The sequence below is a fragment of the Montipora capricornis genome, chromosome 7 (genome assembly GCF_036669925.1).
Source record: "Montipora capricornis isolate CH-2021 chromosome 7, ASM3666992v2, whole genome shotgun sequence".
In the NCBI taxonomy this organism is placed as follows: Eukaryota; Metazoa; Cnidaria; class Anthozoa; order Scleractinia; family Acroporidae; genus Montipora; species Montipora capricornis.
Window position 1 is genome coordinate 14812974 of NC_090889.1, and position 15000 is coordinate 14827973.

General features: G+C 39.3%; 1 protein-coding gene across 1 annotated transcript in view; it reads right to left on the reverse strand.

Moving 5' to 3' along the window:
- The window catches only part of LOC138058260 (uncharacterized), a 23867-nt gene extending 18473 nt beyond the window's left edge, over window positions 1-5394 (reverse strand). The window contains exons 1-3 of the mRNA XM_068904169.1: window positions 5224-5394; window positions 5001-5073; window positions 1345-1396 (exon numbers count right to left, since the gene is read on the reverse strand). Coding sequence (XP_068760270.1) covers window positions 1345-1396; window positions 5001-5073; window positions 5224-5252 — 154 coding nt within the window. The 5' untranslated portion in view covers window positions 5253-5394. The remainder of the gene's footprint in view (window positions 1-1344; window positions 1397-5000; window positions 5074-5223) is intronic.
- Between the last annotated feature and the right edge of the window lie 9606 nt (window positions 5395-15000).

The following is a 15000-nucleotide window of genomic DNA, read 5'->3' on the forward strand; positions in this document are numbered from 1 at the left end:
CACATGCGATAAACACAGTTATTTGAAAGCTAACCGTTTTAAAATGGGTGCTTAGACTAATAACTGTTTATCGGCACTATTTGAAATGGGTGCATGGCTTGCTGGCTCGCAGATTGTCCAGCCCCAATGTCGTTTTAGGCCTAATTATTGCTTCTAATTCATTGAGATTAAGAATACGCTTCAGATTAAGACTGAAATTAGGGGAAAATAACGTTTTAGCCCTAATTAGGCCTAAAACGATATTTGATCTCAAATCAAACCCTTATTGGTTTAACTATTCAATCTATGATGGGGTCATACATGGTGTTTTGGTGGTTCATTTTGGTGTTTCAGTGTTTTGCTGTTTCGTTGTATAGTAATGTCTAGTAATAGTAACTATTGCTCTCCTTGACTTACATGCAAAAAATTCTGCATGCTACATTCTAAGACATTTCCCAGAAATAAACACTTGTCTCACTTCACTTCCTGGTTAAGAATCCTCTACAGATTGTTACAGATGATGCTTTATTCCATTAAACCCCACGTGCAACATTTGGTTTACTGTTTTATTAAATTTCTTTGCCTTCTACCAAGTTAATTGGTTTGGTTTATTCCAAATAATTTTAGTCTATCCAAATATCAATCTCTGATCAAAGAATACTAATTCCTCTCAGTGTTACCCAAAGGTGTCAGTAACATTTGAAGGTGACAGCTGGTTTGAGTAGATCTCGAGTAATCAACTGTATCCACAAGGGGCCAAACATTGGGTCTTTTTGCAGGTAACAGAAAGCACTAGCTGTGTTTTTGGTCACTTGGGAATAGTCTTTATTTGGAGTTGTTTTGTTTTCTGTCTTTTGTTTCTTTTGTTTTACGTAATTTCTGCCCCGGTACTTGCAGAAGCCGCCCAAACGTCCCCTTTCTCTAGGGTTGTCTGTGGGCATGACATGTTAAAAAGGATCGACACTCCTAAAAGCCACATTTCAAAGGCAGAACTGATTAACACCTTTGGACGATTTCTCTCTGTGAAATAGCTGGAGCTTTCCGTTGGCTGTCGGTACTTATTGAAACTACTGGTTCCACATGGTGAATTTGATTAAAAATTGTCCGTATGATCTTTGTGTGGCAAACAAAATGTGACCAAAAACAGTGCACAATCTTGGGATAAAAAAACATGACATGTTGGAAATTAAATTTTAGAACATTTAAAAGTCTTTAATGGGGACAGTTTTTCAGCGAGTGATTATTTAACCCATTGACTCCCAGGGGTTCCCCATTGACGAGTAAAATCGTCTGGCATTAGACAGAGGCCGGTTTGGACGTCAAAGGGTTAATTGGCATCACAAATTACTTTTTTAGTTCACATACCTGATCCAGTTCCAAGATGAAACATGATATTAGAATGGTCTATTCCTGATATCTAAAAATACAAAAAGTGGTCATGCAATTGCAATGGTTAATTTCTCCCATGAAGGGGAAATTCATTATAGATGGGGTTTCTGTTGAGTCTCATCTGGAATAAGACAGTTGAGACAGTTCAGGTGCTAACAGGAATTCAAAAGAATGTCATTTTGTTTGGGTTGAAGGTTTTTTTTTTTCTGGAGAGGGCAGGGGGTGAGTGTAAATGAAGTGTAACTCATGGAGATTTACTTTTCCCTATAGGTGTGCAGGTTTGTCATTTTTTATCATGACCTGGTTCAAATGTGATATTGACACTTTCAAGGAGCCATTTAGAAATTAAAGGAATTCAAAGGGAGATCAGGGCATTTTTAATACAATGTAGCTATTTTTCAAGGTGCTTTATCGTTAACTTTATAAATTTTTATGCACTCCACAAAAACATCATATCAAACTTAAGATTTATCAAAATCAGAGTAATTTATGTGCTATTGAATAGATTCTAGACTTATGTGCAAATGAATTAAATTCTAGTAATTTCATGCCATTTTCATAGTTCAGTATAAAATGTACCCCTCCCCTCCCCTCCCCTCCCTCCCCCACTTCTGTGGATGAGGTAGAAACTTTTAAATTACAGGTATATTAGTATGGTTTAATTAGGACGATAATATTACATCAACTAATGCTATATGTCCTTTTTTTATCTCACAACAGGGAATTTTAGAACAGTTGAACTTATTTGAAGGGGTTTTGGGTGTGCGACTCCTTCAGCCCTCTTGCGGGGTTACCCCTGCTACTTGATGGGAACACTGGCAAACTATCAGAGCATAAAATTATTATAAGTATAGTGATTTGTGCTGGTACATCACTTGACACAATAAAGAAATTTCCTGATGTTTACAGTTTTCTTTTAAAAGTGTATTACGAATTTTGACGCTGCACCTTACTACAGACCACAGCTTCAACAGATCTCCTTGAAATTATAAATTGTAGAAATTCACTGTCATTTGTAACATTACTTTGAAAGGCAACAGTGGTGGTAATGCTTGTCTTTCCTCTGTAGTTAGAGACCAATATTTCAACAGCAGATTCTTTGCAGAGCAAGAAAGCCGTCTACTTTGCTAATAACACCAGTAAAGGGAACATTAAAGAAGGGAAAAAAGAAAAACAATTATGCTGAACACTTTCAAAAACTGACATGTGATCATCAGTGGATTCACTTGTGGACAAACACCTAAGTTCCCTTTTCAGAAAATTACTACATTTAGTTGGGGTAACAAATCAGGGAGATCAATGCATCCAAATCTGGTCTAGAAGAGGATAAGGACCAGTGCCTTGACTCTGATAAGATAAGATAAGATAAGATCATCTATAAGGGCAGGTAATGATATAGAGAGGCAGTGATACATCTAAGCCATCAGCCAATTATTTGAGAGGTTTCCCCGTCATGTAGAGAAAATCGTAAACATCTTACTATCATTGATTCAAATTTTCTTAGCTATCAGTTTAACTCAATATTTTTGCTGAAAGGAAAAATTCAGCAGTTCTTAACACAAGCCACTTTTTTTTTTACGATGACGTTTGTTCTGGACAAATTTTAATCATCAATGACATCAACAGTTACTTTATCATGTTTAAATCACAATTTGTTAAACATTTGTGCAAATGTTTTCAGATCAAATTTTTTTTTATGATGTTAGATAAAACTCCAACCTCCCCTATCAGCGGGCATATTTCTGCCCATCTGTCCTTCCTCCTTCACAAAAGTGCAAATGTATAGTTCTCATCCTTCAAATTCATCTATGTTCCATCTCACAGTCACTGATTTTAACAACACACTGGATTTCAGGGAAAATGATGTTAAAATTCACCTTTTTTTGATTTTCAAGCACATTTTTATTTAACTTAATTTTCTTTGCTTGTCAATAATTACTTTTTTTTCCCAAATTAACAATTTTTTAGCTCTAATTCACCACATAATTCCCTATCTTTGCCTGATTCTAAATAATTTTTAGCACAAAGCCATTGCTCTTTTAGCCCTTGTACGTCCACCAGAAAGTAGCAGAGCAAAAAATTTACTTGTCCAGAAAAATCTGAGGCAAGATTAAGGTGCTTTAGAGTTGCTAATTTACTGACTTTCCCTCGCCTTAATTGCAGCTGCTCATTTTGGACTATTTGACCAAAAAAATCTTCAAACAACAGTCACAGCTTGTGCAACATGGATAGTCTCGTTTTCCTCGATCATTAAAGACTGCAAATTAACAAATAGTTAAACTACAGTACTGTATCTTGTGGTTCTTATAACTTTTTACCACTCCAGAAGTATTTTTCATCTTAGCTCATTATAAAAAGTAATAAAATGAATAGATTGGGGCAATAGTTAAAAACTACAGATAATTTTTCTTTTCCCAAACCATCCAAAAAATTGAACGGTAATTTAATCAACTTATTTTGATAGACTTTGAGGATTCTTGAGGAACCCAGCTGAAAATATGTTCTTGTGGCTATCAAGATGTAAACAGCAAACTGCTTTAATGCTCACGGTAAAAAATTTCCTATCTTCCGTCTTTTTTGCAGCTCTTGCAAACGAAAAGTTTTAAAAAGTTTGCAAGCAAGGCACAATTCTTGGATAAGAGAGAGTTTTAAGGCTGGTAAACAGATTTATTGACCAATATTACTTGGATTTCTATTGTGCTATTAAAACTCTACGCGCCGTAAGCTGACACACAGAATAGCCGCTTTCGGTTTTTGAAACACATGTGGGACACTTCAGTGGAGCACGTGTATTTGAAGTCTCGATTTTGTTTATAAATCGAGACACTTTATATATTTACGTTTTAAAGTGTCTTAGTTTCTCTTGTACCTTTAATGTGCAGCCTTAATAAACACCGACAACGTCGATTGCAAAAACATCCTTTAACAACAGTATTCAATTTCATGGTAGAGAAATTGTTTTCTTCGGCGAGTTCATTGAAGCGTATTCTAGATTTGAAAAATTACAAAAGCTTAAATGCAGATTTTTATCCCAAAGGAATAAGCGGTAGCTTTCGTATGTTAATATAATTTTTCTTAAGATTAGAAAAAGAATTATTGTACAGTACACAAATTCAAGAGTCACGATTTGAACGATCCTGTTTAATTTCAACTAACATGGCACAAACTTAGCCGCGATTTTGCCTTTAAAGCTCGCCGCCGCGACAAATTAAACTATTGGTAAATATAGATCTCGGACCGCAAAAACCTTATGACATTTAATGGCACTTTGCTGGAAGGAGGTATTCCAAATACGCTATTCATTTCACACATTTACATTCTGGCGTGCTTATCACAATGCAACACAATGGGCTTCAGCACTGTTATTCTAAAAGCGAAGACACGAAACCACAAATTCAATGAACTCTCCTCAAAATACCAAAAAAAGTTATCGGGCAGTTAAGGAAACTAGAATTGAGATTCCTAGTGACTTTCTTCAGCCAAATTTGGTGCAGTTTAACAGAAAAAATAACCACCGAGGCTAATCATGCATACCAAAATAACATGTCACTCGATAACACACAAGACCAGGCAGTGTGCTGAGAAATCGAACAGACGCCGCCTCGTAAATTATTACAAAACATTGTTCTTACCAGCATAAAGCTGTTTCGCCGGCCATTGGTGTTCTCTCTGGAGAGCTTCGAGATGATCGTCTCGAGGTTTTGCCTAAGAATAAACGACAAATTTTCAGAAGAACAGCCACTTTTTACGCTGAACATGTGCGCGCCTCAACACCTATCCATTGTTTTAGCCGCGAAGGTAATCACTTCGTACACACAGCGACTTGTGTTCAACTGCAATCGAATAAAAAAGTACCCCTTTCGTGTCTCCCCGCAGTCTCCCATGGCAGTCCCTGGTCCGATGGTGTTCTGAAGTGTAACAGCGGTGAATTTCAGGACCTAAACACGGGATTATTGTACACGGCGAAAGGTCAACATTTCTTATGTCGCTCCACCATATTTCCTTGCATTCCTGGTCGCTCTGACTGGAACCCTGGTCAGCGGTTGCACCTTGTCACGCGAACTTGACACGCAAACAGCCGACGGAAGTGAGGAGTCTGGGATTCAGTCACGCAAACTTAGGCAGCTCTTTGTTGTCAAAACAAGGACAAAAGGCCATTTCGTCTCCGTAATAACGTTAATTCTGGGATACAGTTTTGAGTTGACAAGAGACTTTGCAGTTCAGCGAGATCTGCATTTTGGTTCTGTTAAAATATTTAAAACGAGTTGCATGATCTTAACTGATGAAGTGTGAGGTCAGTGCACGCAACGCGGAATCAGTGACACGAAATGTCTTCACCGGAACGTAACACCACAACAAGGACAAACGATTTGTGAAAAAAAGGACTTCGGTGCACGAAATTTGTAAGGCTTTATGCCTTTATTCAGAAATACTATTGACTGACTGCGCACTTCGTCGAGATCTAAAGCTGAAAGTTCGAAAAATCTTCAACTAACGAGGAAAGCAAAGATGAAAAGTAACATGGTAGCCTACTTTACAAAGTATCGGTCACATTATAGAGAAGTTAACTTACTTTATACAGTACATTTAACATACACCTACGGGGAGGCTTGCTTTACCAATAGCATTTTATATTACCTGAATGTTTAAAACTTTTTATTAAGATTTCAACACATTGAAAATAAGACACTTTGAACAGCACAATAAACAACACGAAAAGAAAGTACTGCTCGGTAGCTTTCATTTAAATGGTTCTTAAATATTGTGTGTAAAGAATTCTTCAACGAACTCGAGAGCTCATGTGTTCGCCACTGGATGGAACTTCGGTTCTGTAAAAGGTCTTCTTCTTTGATAATATCGTGATCTGCAGTCTACACCATTACACGAAAAAGAATCAATATAAAATACTTGAAATTGCCACAGTGTGCATTTTGAAGCAAGCCTATTGGCAAGCATAACTTTCTCATTCTGGTTTAAATTGACATATGTACATTACCCGATAAAAAGAGAAAAGGAGAAAAGAAAGAAATAACATATGAAAAGAATACTTCATCAAACCATGAGGCTGTCGATTTCCTAACACAGTGAAAACGGAAATGGAATATAAAATAACCCTTCTGTCGTGGCTTGACACAATAATTGTATTCAGTTCTTAATTAAAACCAGGGGTGTAAAGGCCCCGACAGCTTTTGAATTCCCGAACAATGCCGGAAACGGTGAATGTCCAATTTTTATTTACAGTTGGACACGGATATGTGGGTTGATTTTCTAAGATCACCAAACTGTTGGTACACAAAGGATTTTTCCATTTTTCAGACCCTCTGGCCACCTTTCTGAGAGACGTAACGCCAGTCGCTATTAAAAAACGCTTCTCTACTATCGTCAAGATACAAATTCGAGGAATCAGTTGTGAATACTTTATTTATTTATTTTAACACCTACAGCGGTGAATATCAACAAGTCTCTTGTTGGTAGCTTCTGCGGTTGGAAAGAATGACTTTCAAAAGGTTACCGTGCAATGTCTGTACAGGAAAGGCGGGTGATAATAGTTTCACGGCAACTTTTCATGCAATTACCGGCTCGTGGTGATCTTAGCATGCCTGGTATTTTTTCTCCGTTCGTCTGGCTAAATTTTGCAAAATGTTTGGTCGTCACGCAAAGCGTACTAAAAAGGAGGTAGGAATAGAAATATCATTGTATCATGCAAACATTTATCGCTTTGACATTTTTTTACTTTTCAGCAACTTTCAATGATTTCACCTCATTTCTTGCCTCTGAGCTGCAGTTGTCAAGAACGATTTCGAAACAAAGAAATAAGCTAGAATTCAATGGTTTTTATGTTCATATTTTTGTGACCACAGACGCTAGGATAATTGTGTGATTACAGTTAATTTCCGTGACCCCTTATCAAATGTTATCCATTGAAGCCGTAACCTTCCATTGGCCTAAAACATACTCGACAATTGACTGGATGTGTGTTTTGTTGTTGCTTTGTAATTTTAAGGTGGGTGGGCAGACATGAGGGGTCATGTTGCAGGGACATGGTGCAGCGACATGCATGGTGCAGTGTGTAGTACACACTGAGGCGACATGCATTAGGGTCGTGTAGCAATTGCACACACAAGAAAATGTTGCCGGTACATGTTTCAGGTTTACGAAACGGAAATTAGCGTCGCGCAATGCAGCGACATGTCCCAAAGACGTGGTGGGGGGGGGGAATCGATATCTCCCTGTGTGGGGAGGTGCGGCACGGCTCCTCATAGCTCATACCCCGACCCTGTTTAAGACAAATATCGCTGATTTTCCTACTCTGTTTAAGACAGAATTTCGATTTTTGATACCCTGTTTAAGACATTTAACCCAGTTTAAGAAAAAAATTGATAAATCGATACCCTGATTAACACAAAAAATGATAAATTCGATATCCTGTTCAAGACAAAAATCCCCAAAAACATACCCTGGCTGGCCGCACTAACCCCATTAAGCCCTTATAAGAGAGTACCCTTCCCCCCCCCCCCGGGGGTCCCATGAAGTTCAACTTGTTGAGCTTCATGGGACACGTCGCGGGGACAAAATATGCCCCAGATTGGTGTTGCGCAATTATAAAAGAACCAGTTCACACCAGGGGACATGTCGCTTTAACATATCCCTGAAACATGTACCCGCAACATTTTCATATGAGTGCACTTGTCGTGATTTTGTCCCTGCTACATGTCGCCTCAGGTGTGCGCTACACAAGACTTTTTTTTTGTCACTGCAAAATGTCCCTGAAACATGACCCCTCGTGTCTGCCCATATCAGGTCCCCCATATCAGTACCCCCATATCAGGCCCCCAATGTGAAACTAAATATTTTAAGCAAGAGCCGATACAACGTAGATTTGATTTTAGTGGTGTACTATATTTCGGCTGGCCAAAGCAGCCTTCTTCAGGTACAATGAGAGTTTACCTTGAATTGCTTCTATGTACATATATATAAAGTAAATGGATGCTGACGTAATACTGGAAAAATGCGATAAAACATGGCAGTTACAACGAATGTGAATTCAAATACTAAGAGTCACGGAAAAATAACGGAAATCACTCAAAATAATAAACTGAAATCTAATACGTTTCTTCGCGGATATTAAGACCGTTAGGATCAATTGTCCTGCCTTTTAAAATTAAAAAAGCTTCCCTGGCCTTACGGATCGAGTCTCTGTTAGAAAATATTTTTTCGATAGGAATTAATTGTTGTGGGGAGAGGAGAGGAAATGTTCTGCGACTGTAGTGGGTTTGGATTTGGTGTTAGCGTTATCCAAAGTGCGGCGGTGTTCATTAAAACGGTCTTTTAAACGTCGTTTAGTTTCTCTTATGTATTGTAGATGGCATCTGTCGCATTGAATCATGTAGATAAGGTTTTTAGTTTCGCAAGTTATGTGGAAATTAATGGAGCGCGTTTCGCCAGTAGAGAAGAATTTGTAGCTGGTTAGTCCTTGGAAAATGTAAGGACAGGTCGCGCAGTTCTCCCCAGTGTGAAGCCCACCATATCAAGCCACTTATATCAAACCCTCTTTATCTGGCCCTACATGAAGCAATGACTACTAAGATCTTCAGTGCATGTAAGCTCTGGCCTACCATGTCAGGCCTCGACCCACAATATCAAGCTCCTTATATATTAAATCGTCAACATGAAGCCATGACGCACCATATCAGGCCCCGACATACGATATCAATCAAGCCCGTGATATTAGATCGTCGATATGAAGTCATGACACCCCATATCAGGCCCCGTGCCTCGATATCAAGCCCCTGATATTCGATCGTCAATATGACTTCAAGACACACCATATCAGGCCCCGACCTACAATATCAAACCCCTCATATTGGATCGTCAACATAAAGCCATGACACACCATATCAGGCCCTGACATACGATATCAAACCCCTGGTATGAATGAGATCGTCAACAAAAAGGCATGACCAACCATATAAGGCCCCGAGCTACGATAACAAATCCCTGGGCTATTAGATCGTCAATATGATGCCATGACCCACCATATCAGGCCCCAACCTTCTTAATTTAACCAATTCACAGTTAACTGGTAGTTGTTTCTTAGATTGTCTAAACGAAGGTTAAACAGCGCTTTGTTAAATTTCAATATAATATCTCAAAATTTGACCATCTCTTAAGTTGCTGTGTTCTTCAGCGAAAGTTTGCTTATTTATTTTCTTCGTCTTCTGTCCATTGTCATTGCCGAGGAATAGCGACATGGTATTCTTTACTTTAAGTCCTCGGCGCCGTGGAGCAGTTGACTCAGAGGTGCAAATCGTGCAATCCTTATTCGCTAAAGAAGCCGGATTTTTTCAGATTTAGGGTGTTCTTCCGGGCAAGTTCTCTCCAAAACGAAGTCGGTGACCCCCCCATTTTTTTACATTTCTGACATCACTAACTCATCATCTTTTAATGGTAAAATCTGCAGAAAAAAATCAATGTTAGAAAATTTTTGCGCGAACGTCCTACTTCTATATATGAAAATTCAGTCCCAAACAAAAGGTATCAACTCGAGGCTTGGGTTTACACACGTGGTTAATTTAGAACTATTGATCAATGACATTGGTTAAGAGTTGATAAGTTTTCGAGCATTCGGGGGCTCATCTACAAACTTTTAGGTCCACTGCGGATCTACCAATTTTTTTTTATTTATAGGCGTGACATTTTTCTCCTGAGAGTGCCAGGGTTTTTTGTAGGGCTCCGATGATATCCGAAGATGTCCGACGACTTCCGCAGATGTTTCGAAGACATCCGTCTAGCCAGTATATCCATCGATGTTTTGAATACTTATAAGATAATACATAGCTTGTGGCTGCATGGAACCACGACCAAATTTGGTACCACTACCGGAAGCGGGAATAGTCCTACAACTTTGACCTTCTCGTTCCCAACCTACCTCGTAGAAATTTGGAGGAAGTCGATCATTCACATGGACTTTTATTTTCTTTCATTGGTTCGTGTTGGTCAATGCTGTAATGGCTCTAACGTTTCTACCAGGCGTGAGAAATTGGAGCACAGGAGTGAGTAGGCGTGACATTGAAGTTTTGGATCCGCAGGCGTGACAATCACGCCTTAGGCGTGACACTTGGAAGGTATATCGCAAGACTGTCAAAAAATGGCAAACGAATAAGGCGAAGATAAACCGCCAAACAAAAAAGATATAGCAAAGAACGGGAGACAAACGCGAAATTTCTTTAAAATCTCTCAGGTCATATATTGACTGACAGCCAAGTAAGCCTTCTGTCAAAAGGGTTTCGATTTATCCCAACACCCGGGATCAATGTACCAGTCAAAGGGAAGCTTCAACATCTCCCCGGGCAACCCCCAGGGTATTTGAATTTTTGAAAATTTTTGTTCAAATGCCCCCCTCCCTAAAAAAGCTGTTCAAATGCCTCATCATAGGTCCATTTCCGGTGATCAAATGCCCCCACCCCCGGGAAAATTACGAGATTTTTATAAACTGAATGCATTGGTTTTACGGAGTTTTATCCAACGACACTTAAATACATTCCATACATTTATTCCATTATTTATACACCTACATATCAATCGTCGCAAATGTATTAAAATATTCATAAATACACCGGGTTGGTCAAAGCAATTGACCTCTATAAAGCGTATCCGGCGACGTTGGTATTGTATTGAATTATTGTTTTTATTGTAAATACAATTTAATATATTTATATATTCAAAGATAATATAAATTGGCTCTAAATACCTTCAAATACGGAAAAAAGTTTGTGTAAGCCTTTGCTTTTCAACCAATCAGCCACGAATGCGGAATCTCTACCTTTGAATACATCTAAGTTTGTCTCCGCCATGATTTATCAACCCACGTGGAAAAGTAACATGAAATCGAAGCTAGCGATCAAATTCCCCACCCCCTATGAGTGGTGATCAAATGCCCCGCCCCCGGGAAGACTAAGATTATCAAATTCCCTTCCTCCGGGCCGGAAAAGGAGTCAAATGCCCGGGTTATGCCCGGGGAGGGGGGGGGGGGGGTGTTGAAGCTTTAATTTGACTGGTACATAATGAAAATGAAATCAAACGAAATTTACTTGCTTGACTTCGAACAGTTTGCGAGACGAATGCGTCTCCAATACATATTTCACGGGTACCACAAGGGAAAGCATCCATTCCATGTAAAATCGAGCTGGATCCCCATGGGCGTAGCCAGAATTTTTCAAAGGGAGGGGGGGGGGGGGTCACACTGTGTCAAACAGAGGGTACTTGCGTTTTCGCAACCTGAATATTGTAGGTTGTTTGCATTAAAAAAAAAAATTACAAAGGGGGGGGGGGGTCATGGGCACCCCAGGACCCCCCTAATTACGCCCTTGATTCCACCAGTACAACCTTCCGTTGCCCTTGAAAGCTATTGTAGACTTGCTGACATAACCATGTGAAAAGCCAAAATACAAATTGTCACGCAAGGAACATATAGGAGTGAAAGAGTTGAAACACAACACGGCTATAAACCTTAAAAAGCCGATAAAGGGAGCACAACAGCGATCCTCGACATAACGGACAAACTTCAAGAAGGCCTGATGCAACGAAACACAACAGGGACCACTATCTGGCTCATGAAAAACCAATGGTCACGGAAACACTGCAGAAAGCAAAAGAGATTATTTCTCAGCTCCACGATGACAAATACATCGATGACATGACAAAAAAATTGGCTTTCACAAAACTCCCAACCCACCAAGGATACCTAACTTCTATACCTTAACTAAAATACACAAACCAAAACCGGTCGGGAGACCGATTATCTCACTGGCAGGTTACGATGGGCCAATCGAAAGAATATCATCATTTGTGGATCATTTATTACAGCGCCTATTCCCATGTGAAAAAATTCGTACATCAAAGACACAACTGATTTCATAAATTTCGTTGAGGAGACAATAATTCCAGAGAATACTGTTTTGGTATCTGTGGATGTCACAAGCTTGTGTACCAATTGGTGGTAACGTGTCTGATTGGAAGGCTCTTAACGGTGGTGTGCCTGAAGCTCGGCGTGATTCTTTCCTCTGTGATGACCAAGGTTTTGCACGGCAGCCATGTTGCATGGCAGGAACAATGAAAATGTTTTGCATTAGAAAGAATATTTGTTCCCATCGGAAAAAGAATCTATTGTTCCTGCCATGCAACATAGCTGCCGTGCAAAACCTCTATAGACTACTGTCGGACTGGAAGTTACACATCAAGTACGTGGATGATACTTCTGCTATCCTTGGGTTTCACTCACGTGATCAACAGCCATGTTTCTCAACGAAAACAAAAGAAAATGTTAACATACTAATAGATTTCAATTCCCGGAAGATTTGATCGGGACAGCAACATGGCCGCCATTTCATTGTTTGGGGAAACCAACATGGCGGCCGTGACGTCATGTGAAATCCATGAATTGAGATTCTACCTAGGGATTCCATTAGCCTGCTGAATGCAGCTGTTTCCGATATCCATCAATTTGCCATGGACCACAACATGAGGCTAAACCCTTCTAAATGCAAGGACATGTTAATAAATTTCATGCATTTTTCCAAATTTTGCGCAAAAAGTCCAATAATTATTGGAACAAAGTAATAGAGCGAGTGTCAATTTATAAGATCTTAGGTGTCCATGTTGACTGTGACCTTAATGGAATACTCATGTGGAATATATTTGTAAGAAAGCAAGTAAGAGACTTTAGTATAAATACACACGTGTTTATACAAAATCGCGCGCTCTCATTGGCTCGCTATCTCGGATTATCAGCCGATAATCACCTCGACGGACAAAATGACTGCCAGTAGTCGTTTTGCCACTGTAAGTGAAGATGATTTCGCGTTGAAATTTTTTTTTTCTCTTTTTTGAAATAATCACCTGTGTATTTATACTAAAACAATTATTCGCCTCAGGCTCAGTGATTATCGGTGAATATTCACCTCGACTTCGTCTCGGTGAATATTCACCGATAATCACTGAGCCTGAGGCGAATAATAGTTAATTATTCGTTGACGGTGTTAAAGATAGCCAGCGTGGATGACACGTATTCTTCCAGCCTCCGTCAATTTGCTCATGCTCCTACTCCTCCTATACCCGCCTACCCTGCAAGCAGAGTCTCTTTCGATCTTCCTAGATAAGTCGGGAAAAGGAAAGTAGACTCTGCTCGCCGTCTCCACATTCTTTGATTTGCCACTCATCCAAAGAATTGGATGAGTCAGTCCAGTTTCGACTTGCCAAACCTGTTCTGTTAATTTTTGCGCAAGATCAATCGCCAGATGTCATCAATATTTTGAAATTTACAACAGCGTGGCAATTTTAACTGTTAGAATCCCCTTGAGTTTTATCCTGTGTGTCGGTTACAGAAACTAGTCTGACAGAAACCTATATTTTTTTTCAATAGAAAAATGAAATGGAATTTTTAGAGTATGGACTATCTTGAGTTTCCAATGAAATGATTCCTTGATTGTCGTGTGTTTGCCAGTTGGAAAATATCCCGACTGTTTGTTTTCCTTTTGTGGTTTTGTGGCTACTGGTCATGCGTGGCTGACACCGAATACATTTAAATTTTTAACGCATGCTCAACACGAAATGTGCAGGTGGCGAGCAGAGTCTACTTTCCTCTTCTCCACTTATCTTACCTATAGCCCGAACATAATCAATCTCGTTCCCAGAGCCCACGTATCTTTTGGTCAGAGCCAAGGCAAGGAGCTCTGAAATAATAAATTTCCGGAACTCCAAGATTTTAGGACTTCCGCTTTCACCCAAAAATGAAATGGGGCGATCATTACAACTCAATGGTTTGAACAGCAGCGACAAATCTTCGTGTTTACAAGTTTAGTTGGAGAGTTTTACGCCATATTCGCAAATTACAAGCTATTTTACACTCGGTAGTTTACGCATGAACAGTTTGATAAATCAATGGCCAATCAACACAGTGCTTGGCGCTGACCAAAAGACACGTGGAGGTTTTGTCTTAAAAGCAAAATTTATCTGCCCTGTTGTGCCCTAGGACCATGGTTTGGATCAGGCCCATCAGGAGTATACAGCAGACTAAACAGCGAGAATTCATATAATAATAATAATAATAATAATAATAATAATAATAATAATAATAAAGTAATCAATAGGAAAGTAAAAGGACGGATGTTGCAATGATTGTGCCGAGGAGACCCCAAGAAACACTCGGGCTAAAAAGAGGAGATCATAAGAGGAGATTTTTACGTTTTCGAGTTTTCAAATGTCAATTTTCCCATCCTAGGGTCTACTTTACGGGTCAAATTCCAAACCCTGGGGATTACAGACTTTGTAAACTAAAGAAAACGAAAGGTCAGTTCACAACAATGTGGCCACCGCTACGTTTTGAAAATGTAACATAATGCAAGGGCCGGATGGCGTTTGTTTGTCCTGAATAACCATTGATGTTGCACGGTTTCATGTCAATGCTCTATTTAGATATCGATTTCCTTGAGCTGAATTATATAGTCGCAGATATAGGATTAAGTGACCAAACGAAAAGTAAAAGACAGGAATTGTTAAAATCTGACCTCATGAAGGATCTGAATAATAAGCTCATCAAGTGAAAAATTTTTGTAGAAAACTCTTTTGGTAACA